Below are 15,022 nucleotides of genomic sequence, written 5' to 3' on the forward strand. Positions count from 1 at the left end.
CTGGGTGACAGAACAAGACTCCATCTCAAAAAAAAAAAAAAAAAGAAAGAAAGAAAAGAAAGAAAATGGAGAATTTAAACACTGCAAGATAACAAGTATGGTTTATTAGACAAACATAGAACTCTGCATCCAATAATTAGAGAACAGCACACTTCCTTTTTCCCAGCACACATTTGCAAAAATTGATCATGTATTGGCTTATAAATTAAGTCTTAATAGATTTTACAGAATCAGAACCTTACAAGCCAATGTTCTGGCCACATTGAATTTGAGGTAAAAAAAAAAAAAAAAAAAAAAAGAACTTTTTAAAAAAAATCTATAGTAAATTTGAGTAAGCTTAGCTAGTGTAACTCCTACATTTCACTACTTTAAACCTATAGGCTTTTTTGGTTTACCTAATAGTCCCATGTGGTTATCCTGGTCAGTGAGGGTTTTACCCCCATGAAGTGATTGAGAGACCCAGGCTTGTTTCAGAGTGAGACTCCTCCTTCCTCTTAGTGCCTCAGTGTCTTATTTATTCAACTATTTAGGCTTTCTAATCATTTTATTCTTAGTTTTAATAAATTTTTGAAATTTTTTTCTATTTCATCTGCATTTTCAAATGTATTGACATAAAGTTATTCATAATATTCACAATATTCTCAATTTTTTAAAAATTTCAGCTAAATCTATATCCTTTTTGGCCTGAATAGTACTTATGTATGCTGTCCCTCATTGTCTTGATCTATCTTGCCAGAGATTATTAGTCTTTTCAAAGAGTTATCTTTTGGCTTTGTTATGCCTTTCCAGTGTGTGTGTGTGTGTGTATGTGTGTGTGTGTGCGTGTGCGCGTGTGTGTATAGACATATAATAAAACAAATTTTTTTCTTTTTAAATGCTGCTTTTATCTTTGTTATCACTTTTCTGCCTCTAATACAAATCTAATTAAGTGTCCTAGCTAAATGAAGGAAAACAAGCTAAAGCCAGTTTCCTGTGCCAACCAAACTGATCTGTGCCTAAATATTAGTTACATTTAGAAAATTATACTCTATAGTTGTTCCATTATTTTGTATTTTCTGAAACATTTTCTGTAGTCTGTTTACTAATCTAGGACTTTATGTTACAAGGGCAACTCTTAACTCTCACTAGCTTAAGCAAAAAAGGAAACATATTGGCTTGTATGGTTGAGAAGTCAGGTGTGGCTGAGTGCAGATATTCAGTGATGTCATTAGGAATCTCAGCCACATTTTCTTCTAGATCTGCTTCATCCTTATATAGCCTTTCCCAGTGTAGTGGCACAATGGCCACCAGCCAGGCCAACCAGGCTTGTGTCTTGTAAGCCTAGCACCTCAGAGAAAAAAGAACCCAGCCCCAAGGGCTCCAGCACAAGTTCCAGGATTGACTATTTCAGCCTGTGCCCACCCCCACAACTGGTCACTATGTGTATGTGGAGCAGAGGGATCATTATTCAATGCCAGTCAACCTACATGGGCTAAGAATGAGGGAGACGTGGTTCCCTGACAAAAGGGGTACATGAGTGTATCAAAGAGATATGAAGAGAATGAAGGGAGGGTAGGGGATGGATAAATGAAGAGAGTCATGTTAGTAGAAAAGGGAGTTGCTGGGCAGGCGAGAACACCTAATGTCCCCTGGGTCTTAGTAAATGTTGAATTGGATCAACAAAAGAGCAAAGGAAAAGTTAATGGGAGTGGAAGTATTAAAAGGTCATTGAAAGGAAAACTGGGCAGAGAGATCATCACGGTGATAACTTCCTTTCTACCTGGAGTAGTTCCGTCATCTGCTTGATAGTACCATGGGAGCACAAAACACATTTCCGTGCTCTACTTTCTGTTTCAACCAACTGAAATTTCACCTTTAAAGAGATACCCTTTTCACTGTGATATGTATCTCCAGGATTCCCAGAAACGTCTATAGCCACTAGTCACATGTAGCTATTTAAAGTATAAATTAATTCAAATTAAATAAATTTAAGGACTCAACTTCTCAGTTATGCTAGCCACATTTCAAGTGCTCATTAGGCACATGTGGCTACCATATTGGACAACTCAGATATGGAACATTTGTATCATCACAGAAAGTTCTATTGGACAGTACTGACTTAGAGCAGTAAGCTGTTACCAGCAATTTGTTGTTATTAGGTGTCTTTCTAGTCACCATTACTCAGAATTGAATGAGAAATGTTGATTATGACAGAAGAAATGAGAGCAGCTGCCTGGGACCGTCTGTTGGCGCTGTTTTCACTTCTTTAAAGCATTTCACCTCCCTTAGGACTTTGCAGTGGATCTCCAGATGGGATAGTCTCTGCCATCACAGAGCTGGAATTCCTGATGATCCCTTTGAAACAAGCCCAGAGAGACATCCAGGGACTGTAGCCTAGGAGCCACCTGAGAGCCGTGGTGCTTGGGAGAAGGGGAGCTTGAGAGGCTGTTGGTGTCAGAGTCCTTGAGGAATGTATTGTCTAAGGCAGTCAATGCTCATTGTTGTCAGGTGTCATAAATTTCTACCCCTTGTCATGTACTTGATCATCTTTTAATGCTATATAAGTCAGATAAAAACTGATTTTTTTCCTTTTTCTTTTTATTCTGCAGACCTATCCCTCTTTGTTCTGTTGTTATGATAAATAGCCAACTTGATAAAGTTGAAGGAAGGAAATTTTTTGTTTCCTGTAATGTTCAGAGTGTCGATGAGAAGACCCTATACTCAGAGGCGACAAGTAAGAAGCTGGTCTTATCTCTTTCTTGGGGTTTAGTTGGGTTGGGTTGGGTTGGGAGTTTTGGTTGGTTGGTTGGTTGATTTGGGTTTTGTGGGGGTCAGAGGGGTGTTTTGGTTTGGTTTGGTTTTTTGCCCTGGTATTATAACCCATACATGCCAAAAAATTCTTTTTTTTTTTTTTGAGATGGAGTCTCGCTCTGTCGCCCAGGCTGGAGTGCAGTGGCGCAATCTCGGCTCACTGCAAGCTCCGCCTCCCGGGTTCACGCCATTCTCCTGCCTCAGCCTCTCCGAGTAGCTGGAACTACAGGCGCCTGCCACCACGCCCGACTAATTTTTTGTATTTTTAGTAGAGACGGGGTTTCACCATGGTCTCGATCTCCCGACCTCATGATCCGCCCGCCTCGGCCTCCCAAAGTGCTGGGATTACAAGCATGAGCCACCGCGCCTGGCCACCAAAAAATTCTTAATTCCCTGTCATGCAAAGAACGAGTTAAAGATATTCTTATACATTGCTAGTAAAGGGCAAGTTGCCAGCATCTATCAAAATTACAGCCCAATGCATAAGCTCATGCCTGTAGTCCCAGCACTTTGGTAGGCTGAGGTGGGAGGATCACTTGAGCCCAGGAGTTCGAGACCAGCCTTGGCAACATGGCAAGACCCCATCTCTACAAAAAATACAAAAAATTAGCTGGGCATGGTTGTGTGCACCTGTAGTCCCAGCTACTTGGGAGGCTGAGATGGGAGGATCCCTTGAACCCAGGAGACAGAGGTTGCAGTGAGCTGAGATCACACCTCTGCACTCCAGCCTGGGTAACAGAGCCAGACCTTGTCTCAAAAAAAAAAAAAAAAAATTTTACAAAGTGATATGCCCTTTGACCCACCTCCAGGACTTTATCTCACAGGTATAATAACTGCAAAATTATAATGTGTTAGATTGCTAGTGGGTTCCAGTGATTGTGTCACTCACGCAACATTATTTGCAATAGCAAGACAAATGGCAAAACATAGCAAACATAGCTATCCATCAATAGGAGACTGGTTAAAGAACTACAGCTCACCTATAAACTATATTGTATGTGTGTGCCATTACAAAATGGTGAAATATTGTGATACCATAAATAAGAAAAATATGTCTATACTTATGTGTGTGTAGACTGTCTCAGGAAAGTCACACACATGACCTGTTTCTTCCCCGGAGTACTGAGGTTCATCCATGTTGTTGGCTGTGTTCACTTGTTTGTACCACTGTGTAATACTCCATGTGTGGCTATCCCACAATGAATGTCTCTCTTCCGATGACAGTCCTCTGACTATTACAAATGGGGCTGCTATAAACATTCTTGTTCATGTCTCCTGGTGGTGTGCATGGGCAAGAGCTTGGCATATACTTAGGAATAGAATTTCTGGGTGGTAGAGTATTGTGAGTATTCAGCTTTACAGAGGGATGCAAAATTGTTTTCTAAGCCTGTACCAAATTAAACTCCCACCAGCAATATATGAGATTCTTTAGATTCCCATCTTCTCTAGCAATTAGTGAAGTCAGACTTCATGATTTTTGCCAGTCAAATGATTATAAAATGACTTCTCGGTGTGATCTTGATTTGCATTTCTCTGATTACCTGTGTGGTTGAGTGTTTCTTCATATGTTTATTGACCATATTTTTTCCCATTCTGTGAAATTTTTGTTTGTTCAGCTTTTTTTCCATTTGTTCTCATTTTCTGACTGATTTATAGACATTCTTTACATATTTTCTATTAGAACAATTTTTTTATTGGATATATAAGTTGCACATACCTCCTTACAGTGTATAAGTTGTCCTTTATTTGCTTTAAGGTATCTTCTTTATGAACAGAAATTTTTAATGTCAATTTAGTTGCATTTATTACATTTTTCCCTTTATGGCTAATGTTTTTTGTATCTTGTTTAAGAAATTTATTTTTCCTCTTAAGTATGAAGCATTTGCAGGAATGATGGATATAAGGAGCAGGTGGAAAATAATAACTTAAATCCACAGTCAATTTAAGAACTGCATTCCAGGCTGTGGTTTGTACTTCCTGTCTCACTAAACCTTTCAATATCATAAAGGTGCCAGATGGCTCACTTGTAATTTTAGTTCTTTTCATTTCCCTGGCTGTCTCTAATGGAAGTAGTAAGGAACCATGAAATGGCCAAGTGGTGAGGACCTGGTTGTCCAGGGAGAGGTAATACAGTATTGTGATAGTCAAAAGTTGATTCTTAATTTGGCTGAAAAATGAGAGTGGACAGATAGACTGAAGGTACAAATGTGAATCAAATCCTTCTTTTGTATATGTCTTTCTATTTAGAGTAGTCCATCAGATTGAAGTCAGTTGACATATAATCATCTGCTGTTATTTTGTTTGTTTAGGCTTATTTATAAAGCTGAATCCTGCTAAAAGTCTGACATAAAGAGCTGCTGGTGAGCTCCATCTCATTCTCTCCCCTCCAGAAGAAGCAGTTGTCCCCCAAATACTCTGCTCCCTCACTGCCGAATCCCTGTAGGAGAAGCCTGCCAACAGTGACCTTCCGAAACAGCCGTCTGAATACAAGGAGGATTCAGTTTCTATCTTCTCAACTTTTTAACACAGAAACACTTCCTGCAAGCATATCGACAACTCTCAGGCCAGGCGCTGTGGCTCACGCCTGTAATCCCAGCACTTTAGGAGGCCAAGGCAGGAGGATTGCCTGAGCTCAGGAGTTCAAGATCAGTCTGGGCAACATGATGAAACCCCGTCTCTACTAAAATACAAAAAATTAGCCAGGCATGGTGGCGTGCACCCGTAGTCCCAGCTACTCAGGAGGCTGAGGCAGGAGAATTGCTTGAACCCAGGAGGCGGAAGTTGCAGTGAGCCAGGATCATGCCGCATCACTCCAGCCTGGGCAACAGAACAAGAACCCATCTCAAAACAAACAAACAACAAAAAAAAACTCTGTCTCCTTAGGTAACTGCTCCACTGCGGACTAGAGAAATAAACATGTATTGAAACGTTTACTGCAAACTTGAAAATGCTAGAAAACCAGGCATGAAGAATAAATACATGGCGAGGAACACACAGGCATGTTCATATGCATATACATTGTAAGTAAGTTAGAAAGCTAGCTTTGTTGTATCTGAACACATGAATCTTTTTTGGTCAGTGTAGGAAGCACAGCCAGATCCTATAGGAATGAATACCTCAAATCTGTTGTCTGAGATTCTAGAGAGTAAACCACTGTGCCATTTTTAACCCAGGCTGTACTGTTGTTTCTTACCAACAGCATAGGTTTTCATCACTGGAAGGAGCCTGTGTTCATTTCCTAGGGCTGCTGTAGCAAAGTAGTACAAACTGGGTTGTTTAAACCAACAAAAACTCATTGTCTGTCAGTTCTGGAGGCCAGAAGTTCAAAATCAAGATGTTGACCAAGGCCATTCTCCTGAAGGTGCTAGGGGAGGAGCTGTCCGTGCCTCCCTCCTGGCTTCTGGGAGCCTCAGGTGTTCCTTGGCTTCTAGATGCATCATTCCAGTCCTCCATCTTCACATGGCATTCCCTCTGTGTGTCTCCACAGTGTCTTCCCTCTGTGCAGATCTATCTATGTGTCCAAATCTCCCCTTTTTATAAGGAAACCAGTCATAATGGGCCCACCTGAATGACCTCATTTTAACTTGATTACCTCTGTAAAAAATGTATTTCCAAATAAAGTGATGTTATGAGGTATTGGAGATTAGGACCACAACACACCTTTTTTGGGAGGACACAATTCAACCTGTAAAAGAGCCTCGACAAGACTAAAAAATGAATGGAGAGACTTGAAGGGGGCCAGCCCCTCCACACCTGTGGGTATTTCTCATCAGGTGGGATGAGAGACTGAGAAAAGAAATAAGGCACAGAGACAAAGTATAAAGAAAGAACCCTGGGCCCAGGGGACCGGCGCTCAGCATACGGAGGACCCGCACCGGCCCCAGTCTCAGCTCCCTCAGTATTTATTGATTACTATTTTCACTATCTCGGCAAGGGGAATGCAGCAGGAGAACAGAGTGATAGTGGGGAGAAGGTCAGCAGGAAAATATGTGAGCAAAGGAATCCGTGTTACAAATAAGTTCAAGGGCAGGTACTGTGCCCAGATGTGTACGTAGGCCAGATTTATGCTTCTCTCCACCCAAACATCTCAGTGTAGCAAAGAGTAACGGCAGCATTGCCGCCAGCGTATCTCGCCTGCAGCCACAGGGTGGTTTTCTCCTATCTCAGAATGGAACGAACATAGGATCGGGTTTTACACCGAGACATTCCGTTCCCAGGGGCATGCAGGAGACAGAGGCCTTCCTCTTATCCACCACAAGAGGCCTTCCTCTTTTACTAATCCCCCTCAGCACAGACCCTTTACGGGTGTCGGGCTGGGGGACGGTCAGGTCTTTCCCTTCCCTCGAGGCCATATATCAGGCTGTCTCAGTGGGGGGAACCTTGGACAATACCCAGGCTTTCTTGGGCAGAGGTCCCTGCGGCTTTCCACAGTGCATTGTGCCCCTGGTTAATTGAGAATGGCGATGATTTTTACCAAGCATACTGCCTGTAAACATACTGTCAACGAGGCACATCCTGCACAGTCCTAGATCCCTTAAACCTTGATTTCATACAGCACATGTTTCTGTAAGCACAAGGTTGGGGCTAAAGTTACAGATTAACAGCATCTCAAGACAAAGCAATTTTCTTAGTGCAGATCAAAATGGAATTTCTTATGTCTTCCTTTTCTACATAGACACAGTAACAGTCTGATCTCTCTTTTCCCTACAGAGACTAATGTTCTGGAAAATATATTCTGCTTCCTAATGCAGGCAATAGATTATTTGGGCTTCCATTTCTTTCCTTTCCCCTTATTAAAAATTTAAGCTGAACCATATGAAATCACTATTTTGAAGATCAGAATGGTCAAATATTTTTTTTTTCTTTTTTTTGAGACAGAGTCTCACTCTGTCGCCCAGGCTGGAGTGCAGTGGTGCAGTCTCGGCTCACTGCAAGCTCCGCCTCCCGGGTTCACGCCATTCTCCCACCTCAGCCTCTCCGAGTAGCTGGGACTACAGGCACCCGCCACCACGCCCGGCTAATTTTTTTTTTTTTTTTTTTTGTATTTTTAGTAGAGACGGGGTTTCACCATGGTCTCGATCTCCTGACCTCGTGATCCGCCAGCCTCGGCCTCCCAAAGTGCTGAGATTACAAGCGTGAGCCACCGTGCCCGGCTGGAATGGTCAAATATTGACAATTTCCTATGGTTCAACCTAATAACTTAGGGACAGCCTTGTGGTACCCTACCCAGTCATCCTTCCACAGCCAAAAGATCAGCTGGAGCCCTCCATTGCCAGAGCTGACTAACCTGGGATGGCCAAGCCAGAAGAAGACCCAGGTCCTGGAAGCTCTGTCTCTAGTGCCCAACTCCAGTTCTCAAGCTGCAAGAAGGGCCCAGCAGACATGGGGGCACTGCAGAGGTGAAGCTGGCAATTCCTTCTCCCGGAAACTCTGAGAGTGCCTGGGAAAGTGCCCCAGAAGATGGCTGGGCTCACAGCTCTACAAGTTACAGGTCTGGCAACGGCCACCCTCTATTCCCAGTCTTCCAACAAATCCTGAAACTTAAGAGTGGACTCTTACGATAATTATATTTCACATGTTAAAAAATATGATTCCGAAGGAATAAGCCAGCACTGCTCATTTAGCTAGTTTCACTTAACTAGTTGGGAGGAAGTTTAGACAGTGAAGGTACTGTACTCTCATCGTTAGATGTCTCTGGCAGGCTTGCAGAACTGCTATGGCACACCAGACCTCCAGCCAAGTGAAAGAACCTAACTGAAAGAGTGCCAAATGACCAGGTTTTCTTCATGTTAAGTATGCCTGCCTCCCTTCGTATCCACTTTTTTCCCTTTACAGTTTCATTTCTTACACTGGTTTGCTCACATCCAGGTTAGATGCTGCACAAGATCAACTAAGGAAAAAGCTCAGTCACTGTTAACATAGGGTTCCCCATAGCCAGTGAGGGAAAAATGGCTTCCCTGCTTTGCAGCAGACTATTCCTAGCCTTCACCATGCCCTGGCACTCGCTTTCCACAGGTTGTATTTTGACAAGTATATAAGATAGCAAAAGGTGGCAGAAGAGGCAGAAAGAAGGAGGGAGATGCCATCGGAATTGCCAGCTCCACTCCATCACTGGCTTGCTGTGTGACCTAACGGAACTATTGCTCATTTCCTGTTTCCTTCTTTTTCCTTTCTTTTTTTTTTTCAAGACAGGGTCTGGCTCTGTCGCCTGGGCTGGAATGCAGAGACACGATCTCAGCTCAATGCAACCTCCACCTCCCAGGTTCAAGCGATTCTCCTGCCTCAGCCTCCCAAGTAGCTGGGACTATAGGCATGCGCCACCAAACCCAGCTAATTTTTGTGTTGTTTGCAGAGACGGGGTTTTGCCATGTTGCCCAGTCTGGTCTCAAACTCCTGGGCTCAAGTGTTCTGCCCACCTCAGCCTGCCAAAGTACTGGGACTACAGGCATGAGCCACCTTGCTCAACCTGTTGCCTTCTTTATACCAAGTGCTAACATTTTGAATGAATATTAGGAATTGATGCTGGTTAGTGCTAAAATATCTTTAAACTATTGGTGTAAACATAATTAGGACTTGAGTTTTTGCTCTTACTCCCAGGTTTCTAAATGTCTAAGGAACAGTAAAATGAGAGTCATGTGCAGAAATATATTGTTGGAAGAATTTTTTTAAAAAGCAAAATAAGATTAAGTTTTTCTCTAATGGGAAGATGGAATGAAATATATAAGTTAAGAAAAACCTTTTCTTCTGTATTAAGGAAGCTCATATCCTACACGTTCCTATGTTCCCTATCCCATTACCTTCTCGGGACCCTTAACCTCTTCTGGGGACTTACTAAGCCAAATTATTGTCTTACCTAATGGATGACCATCATGGAACCCTAGTCAAACATATTTTTCAGGACCAAGTATACAACATCCTCTGTGATGGAGACAATGAGGCAATCTTTCAAATTTAAGTCACTAAAAATAAGTCGTGAATTTTATGTCTCAGAAAAGTTTGAAATTTCACTTGATAGTATTCTTGGTCTGGCACTACTCTGACCAGTTTAGAATTACAGAATTGGTTTATTCCTTCTCTTAAATTATAGATTTAAAATTAAGTGGGCTGCAGACAAAGATACCATAAGAGGAAAAAAAAGTCAAAACTACAGATCAATATCCCTTACGAGTATAGATGCAAAACTACTCAACAAGATAACAAGCAAATCCAATAGCACATTAAAAAGATTATATGCTATGACCAAGTGAGATTTATCCCAGAAATGCAGAGGTGGTTCAACATAAGAAAATAAATTAATGTAATACACCACATTAATACTTCAAGAGAATAAAACCACATGATCATCTCAATTGGTGCAAGGAATGGCATTTGACAAAATCCAACACCCTTTCATGACAAAAAGCACTGAGAAAACTAGGAATAGAAAAAGACTACCTGAACATAATCTAGAAAAATGCACAGCTGGTATCACACTCAGTGATAAAAGACGGAAAGCTTTCCCCTAACATTAGGAACAAGGTAAGGATTTCCACCTTCACTACTGCTATTCAATATAGTACTGGAAGTCTTACCCAGAGGAATTAAGCAAGAAAAACAAAAACAGCTTGCAAATTAGAAAGGAAGATGTAAAATTATCTCTATTTGCAGATGACATGTCTACATATAGAAAATCCCAAAGAATTCACCAAAAAAACAAAACTAGCACTAATAAATAAATTCAGCAAAATTGCAGGGTACAAAACTTCATTGGCTGGGTGCGGTGGCTCAAGCCTGTAATGCCAGCACTTTGGGAGGCCGAGGCGGGCAGATCACAAGGTCAGGACATTGAGACCATCCTGGCTGACATGGTGAAACCCCATCTCTACTAAAAATACAAAGAATTAGCCAGGCGTGGTGGCGGGCTCCTGTAGTCCCGGCCACCTCAGGAGGCTGAGGCAGGAGAATGGCATGAACCCGGGAGGCGGAGCTTGCAGTGAGCCGAGACTGCGCCACTGCACTCCAGCCTGGGCGACAGAGCAAGACTCCGTCTCAAAAAAAAAAAAAAAAAAAAAAAAAACTTCATCTTTTGTGCATTAAAGAATATTATCAGTAAAGTGAAAAAAATCCCTACAGAATGGGAAAAAATTTGCAAATTATATATCCAAAAAGGTGTTAGCATTCAGAATATATAAGGAATTCTTACAACTCAACAACAAAGAACCCAGTTTAAAAATGGGCAAAGAACTTGAATGGACATTTCTCCAAAGATATGGAAATGGAAATGGCTAACAAGTATATGAAAAGAGCCTCAACATCACTAATCATTAGAAAAATGCAAATCAAAACCACAATGACCACACCTACTAAAATGCCTATAATTTTTTTATTTTATTATTATTATTTTTTTTTTGAGATGGAGTTTCACTCTTGCTGCCTAGGTTGGAATGCAATGGCGGGACCTGGGCTCACTGCAACCTCCGCCTCCCAGGTTCAAGTGATTCTCCTGCCTCAGCCTCCCGAGTAACTGAGATTACAGGCACCCACCACCACACCTGGCTAATTTTTTTGTGTATTTTTAGTAGAGATGGGGTTTCACCATGTTGGCCAGGCTGGTCTATAATTTTTCATTTTTAAAAACAGTGTCAAGGAGGATGTAAAAAAAAATAGAAACTTCATACATTGCTGGGTGAATATAAAATAGTGCAGCTGCTACGGAAAATTCGGCAGTTCCCCAAAAAGACATATAATTACCATATGACCCGGCAATTCCACTGCTAGGTATAAATACAAGAGAAATGAAAACGTACATCCACACAGAAGCTTGTACACTAGTGTTTATAATAGCATTATTTGTAATAGCCAAAATGTGGAAACAACCCAAATGGCCATTAATGAATGAATGGATAAACAAATTGTGGTACACACACACACACAATAGATTATTATTCAGCCATACAAAGGAATGAAATACTGAAACATGCTGCAGCTTGGATAAACCTCAAAAGCATCACATTAAGTGAAAGAAAACAATACTATATTTAGAATAGGCAACTCCATAGAGACAGAAATGGGTTAGTGATTGATATGGTTTGGCTGTGTCCCCACCCAAAATCTCGTCTTGAATTGTAATCCAAATTGTAATCCCCATGTGTTGGGGGCAGGACCTTGTGGGAGGTGATTAGATCACGGGGGCGGTTCCCCCATGCTGTTCTCGTGGTAGTGAGTGCATTCTCATGAGATCTGATGGTTTTATAAAGGGCTTTTCCCCGCTTCGCTCAGCACTTCTCTCTCCTGCTGTCAGGAAGGATGTGTTTTCTTCCCTTTTTGCCATGATTGTAAGTTTCCTGTGTCCTCCCCAGCCATGCAGGACTGTGAGTCAATTAAACCTCTTTCCTTTAGAAATTTACCCAGTCTCAGGCAGTTCATAGCAGTGTGAGAATGGACTAATACAGTGCTTGCTAGGGGAATGAGTGTGGTGGGCATGGAGGAGAGAACAGGAAGTGATTTAAGTGATTACTTACAATACTGTTTTTCTAGGGTGATAAACTTTTAAAACTAGAGAAAGGTGGTAGTTGCACAACATTGTGAATGTACTAAATGCCAATGAGTTGTACATTTTTAAATGATTCGGCTGAGGGTGGTGACTCATGCCTGTAATCTTAACGCTTTGGGAGGCCAAGGCGGAAGGATCCCTTGAAACCAGGAGTTCAAGTCCAGCCCAGTCAACATGGCAGACCCCATTTCTACAAAAGAAAATTTTTGAAAATTAGCCAGGCATGGTGACATGCGCCTGTAGTTCCAGCTACTTGGGACGCTGAAGTGGAAGGATTGCTTGAGCCCAGGAGTTCATGGTTGCAGTCAGCTATGAACATGCCACTGCACTCCAACCTGGGCAACAGAGCAAGACCCTGTCTCAAAAATAATAATGATAATAATAATCAGAAATTGGAACCCTCATACATTGCTGGTTGGAATGCAAAATGATGCAACCATTCTGGCAGTTCCTCCAAAAGCTAAACAGATTTACCCAGCAATTCTAGTGGTAGGCATATTCAAAGGAATTGAAAAGAGGGATTCAAACAGATCGTTGTACTTCAGTGTTCATTGCAGAATTATTCATAATTGCCAAAAGGTAAAAACAACCCAGATGTCTATCTACAGATGAGCAGATAAACATCATGTGATATATACATACAATAGAATATGATTCAGCCACAAAGAGGAATGAAGTTCTGATACATGCTACAACATGGATTAAGCTTGAACACATTATGCTAAGTGAAATAAGATTTTAAAAGGACAAATATTGTATGATTCAATTTATACGAAATATCTAGAATAAGCAAAATTGTAGACAGAAAATATATTAGAGGTTACCAGGGGCAAGGGAGAGGCAGAAATGGGGAGTTATTGTTTAATAGGTACAAAATTGGGATGATTAAGTTTTGGAAATAGATAGTGGTGATGGTTGTACAATATTGTGAATGCAATTCCTGCCACTGAATTGTACACTTAAAAGTGGTTAAAATGGCGAATTTTATGTTACATATATTTTACCACAACGTCAGAAGGCTATTGTAATATACCAAAAACCATTGAATTGTACATTTTAAATGTGTGAATTGTGTATTATATGAATTTTATCTAAACAAAGCTGTTTAAAAAAACAAAAAAGATAATACTAAAACTGCAAGTACAGGCCGGGCACAGTGGCTCACACCTGTAATCCTAGCACTCTGGGAGACCAAGGCAGGTGGATCACTTGAGGCCAGGAGTTTGAGACCAGCCTGGCCAACATGGTGAAACCCTGTCTCTACTAAACCTACAAAAATTAGCCGGGCATGGTGACGGGTGCCTGTGGTCTCAGCTACTCGGGAGGCTGAGGCAGGAGAATCACTTGAACCCAGGAGATGGAGGTTACAGTAAGCCGAGATCACGCCACTGCACCCCAGCCTGGGTGACAGAGTGAGACCTATCTCAAAAAAAAAAAAAAAAAAAAAAAAAAATGCAAGTACAAGCAAACAATAAGAAGATGGCCGAGCTGACACTTGTACTACCAGGAGCCCTTTGCCAGCCACGTTACAAAGATAAAACAGTGACTGACATGCTCAGTTTCACTGGTCTCACTTTAAATACTACTGTAAGATTTTTCTATTGAAAGCAAAAATAAGCTGGGCGCGGTGGCTCACGCCTGTAATCCCAGCACTTTGGGAGGCCGAGGCAGGCAGATCACAAGGTCAGGAGATCAAGACCATCCTGGCTAACATGGTGAAACCCCGTCTCTACTAAAAATACAAAAAATTAGCCGGGCGTGGTGGCAGGCGCCTGTAGTCCCAGCTACTCAGGAGGCTGAGGCAGGAGAATGGATAGAACCCGGGAGGCAGAGCTTGCAGTGAGCTGAGATCGCGCCACTGCGCTCCAGCCCGGGCGACAGAGCGAGAGACTCCATCTCAAAAAAAAAAAAAAAAGAAAGCAAAAATATTATTTGTATTGATACTAAATACAACTTTTAATTGTTAAAATTAAGTGGTCTGGAAACTATCAATCTCGTTTGTGTGATATTTTGTTTTAAAGTGTTTTGTAGATCTTGTTTATTGCTTAGGAGAAATTAAGATTGCCCAACCAAGGGACCTTGAAAAGATTTCACTTTTTTTTTCCGTTTCTGCCTTCTCAGGTCCTTCCTAAACATTCCCTTCACCAGCAGAACTTTTTCAAATTCATCCCACTTATCTTTAACTCTCTAAAATCTTACAGTACTATGACCTGAATCTTACTTAATTCTCTAATTTTTTAACAAGCTAATAAACCAAAAAGCTCCTCTGTATGTATGTATGTACGTATGTATGTATGTATTTGAGACAGGGTCACACTGTGTTGCCCAGGCTGGAGTGCTGTGGCACAATCACAGCTCACTGCAGCCTCAACCACTCGGGCTCAAGTGGTCCTCCTACCTCAGCCTCCTGAGCAGGGGGAACTACAGGCAGATAGCTTGAGCTCAGGATTTCGAGACTAGCCTGGGCAACATAGTGGCGGCTCCATAGGAGGAGAAAAGATGGCAAAGAGAAGCGATTCAAAGTTTTTGGAACGTGTCTAGAAGCACCTAGGTGGCGTGAGGGAGTTGCAGCAGGAGGGAGGAGGGCAGAAAGAGGCAGGGGCAGGGGACAAGAATTGGAAGGGGAAGGGGTTTGTAGAGTCAGGGCCATGAAGTGGCTCACCTCCAACATGGGCCCCATTCAGCCCCTTTGGGTGGTGG

General features: G+C 41.8%; 1 protein-coding gene across 1 annotated transcript in view; it reads left to right on the forward strand.

Moving 5' to 3' along the window:
* Positions 1–6,439, forward strand: part of THEM4 (thioesterase superfamily member 4) — a 42,707-nt gene extending 36,268 nt beyond the window's left edge. Inside the window, exons 5-6 of the mRNA XM_003259257.3 lie at positions 2,589–2,713; positions 5,100–6,439. Of these exons, the coding sequence (XP_003259305.1) occupies positions 2,589–2,713; positions 5,100–5,140 (166 nt within the window). The 3' untranslated portion in view covers positions 5,141–6,439. The remainder of the gene's footprint in view (positions 1–2,588; positions 2,714–5,099) is intronic.
* The last annotated feature ends 8,583 nt before the right edge of the window (positions 6,440–15,022 follow it).

Source organism: Nomascus leucogenys, chromosome 12 (assembly GCF_006542625.1).
Source record: "Nomascus leucogenys isolate Asia chromosome 12, Asia_NLE_v1, whole genome shotgun sequence".
NCBI lineage: Eukaryota > Metazoa > Chordata > Mammalia > Primates > Hylobatidae > Nomascus > Nomascus leucogenys.